Source organism: Priapulus caudatus, unplaced genomic scaffold (assembly GCF_000485595.1).
Source record: "Priapulus caudatus unplaced genomic scaffold, Priapulus_caudatus-5.0.1 Scaffold812, whole genome shotgun sequence".
NCBI classification, from domain to species: Eukaryota; Metazoa; Priapulida; class Priapulimorpha; order Priapulimorphida; family Priapulidae; genus Priapulus; species Priapulus caudatus.
The window spans coordinates 227,235-227,951 of NW_014577873.1; the positions used below are offsets into that span (position 1 = coordinate 227,235).

At 54.3% G+C, this 717-nt stretch overlaps 1 protein-coding gene across 1 annotated transcript in view; it reads left to right on the plus strand.

Annotated features, from left to right (window-relative positions):
• Positions 1-717, plus strand: part of LOC106813710 (serine/threonine-protein kinase ATR-like) — a 48,798-nt gene that overhangs the window by 15,850 nt on the left and 32,231 nt on the right. Inside the window, exon 10 of the mRNA XM_014817919.1 lies at positions 440-599. Within this exon, the coding sequence (XP_014673405.1) occupies positions 440-599 (160 nt within the window). The remainder of the gene's footprint in view (positions 1-439; positions 600-717) is intronic.

Consider the following 717-nt stretch of genomic DNA (forward strand, 5'->3'; position numbering starts at 1 on the left):
GAGCGACTGTGGATCAGGGGAGCGACTGTGGATCAGGGGAGCGACTGTAGATCAGGGGAGTGACTGTGGAACAGGGGAGCGACTGTGGATCAGGGGAGCGACTGTGGATCAGGGGAGCGACTGTAGATCAGGGGAGCGACTGTAGATCAGGGGAGCGACTGTGGATCAGGGGAGCGACTGTGGATCAGGGGAGCGACTGTAGATCAGGGGAGCGACTGTGGATCAGGGGAGCGACTGTAGATCAGGGGAGCGGCATCATGCTATTGATCATGCAGTAGTGTGGCCCGTGTAATAGTAATGACCGTGTAATTAACCATATCTACGTCAGTCTTTAGTGGGGGGGCACCCATCACCCTTGTACCCTAATACGTCGTACGTGCGCGTGTCCAATGCTTACGTAAAACGCCTCGCGATTTCTCTCCCCCTTCGTCTTCTCTAGACTGGACCTGATGACGAACGACCCCAAGGAGGATGCGAAGAAGTTTCATGCGAGCGTTGACGACGAGGACTTTGCGTACGACCTGCTCACGGAGCTGGCCCGTGCCTTCTTCGCTTCTGCTGATCACAAGGCTCACGTCTGCTCCTCGTTCGTGATACAGGTAAACAATCATCTGCTCCTCGTTCGTGATACAGGTAAACAATCATCTGCTCCTCGTTCGTGATACAGGTAAACAATCATCTGCTCCTCGTTCGTGATACAGGGAAACAATCATCTGC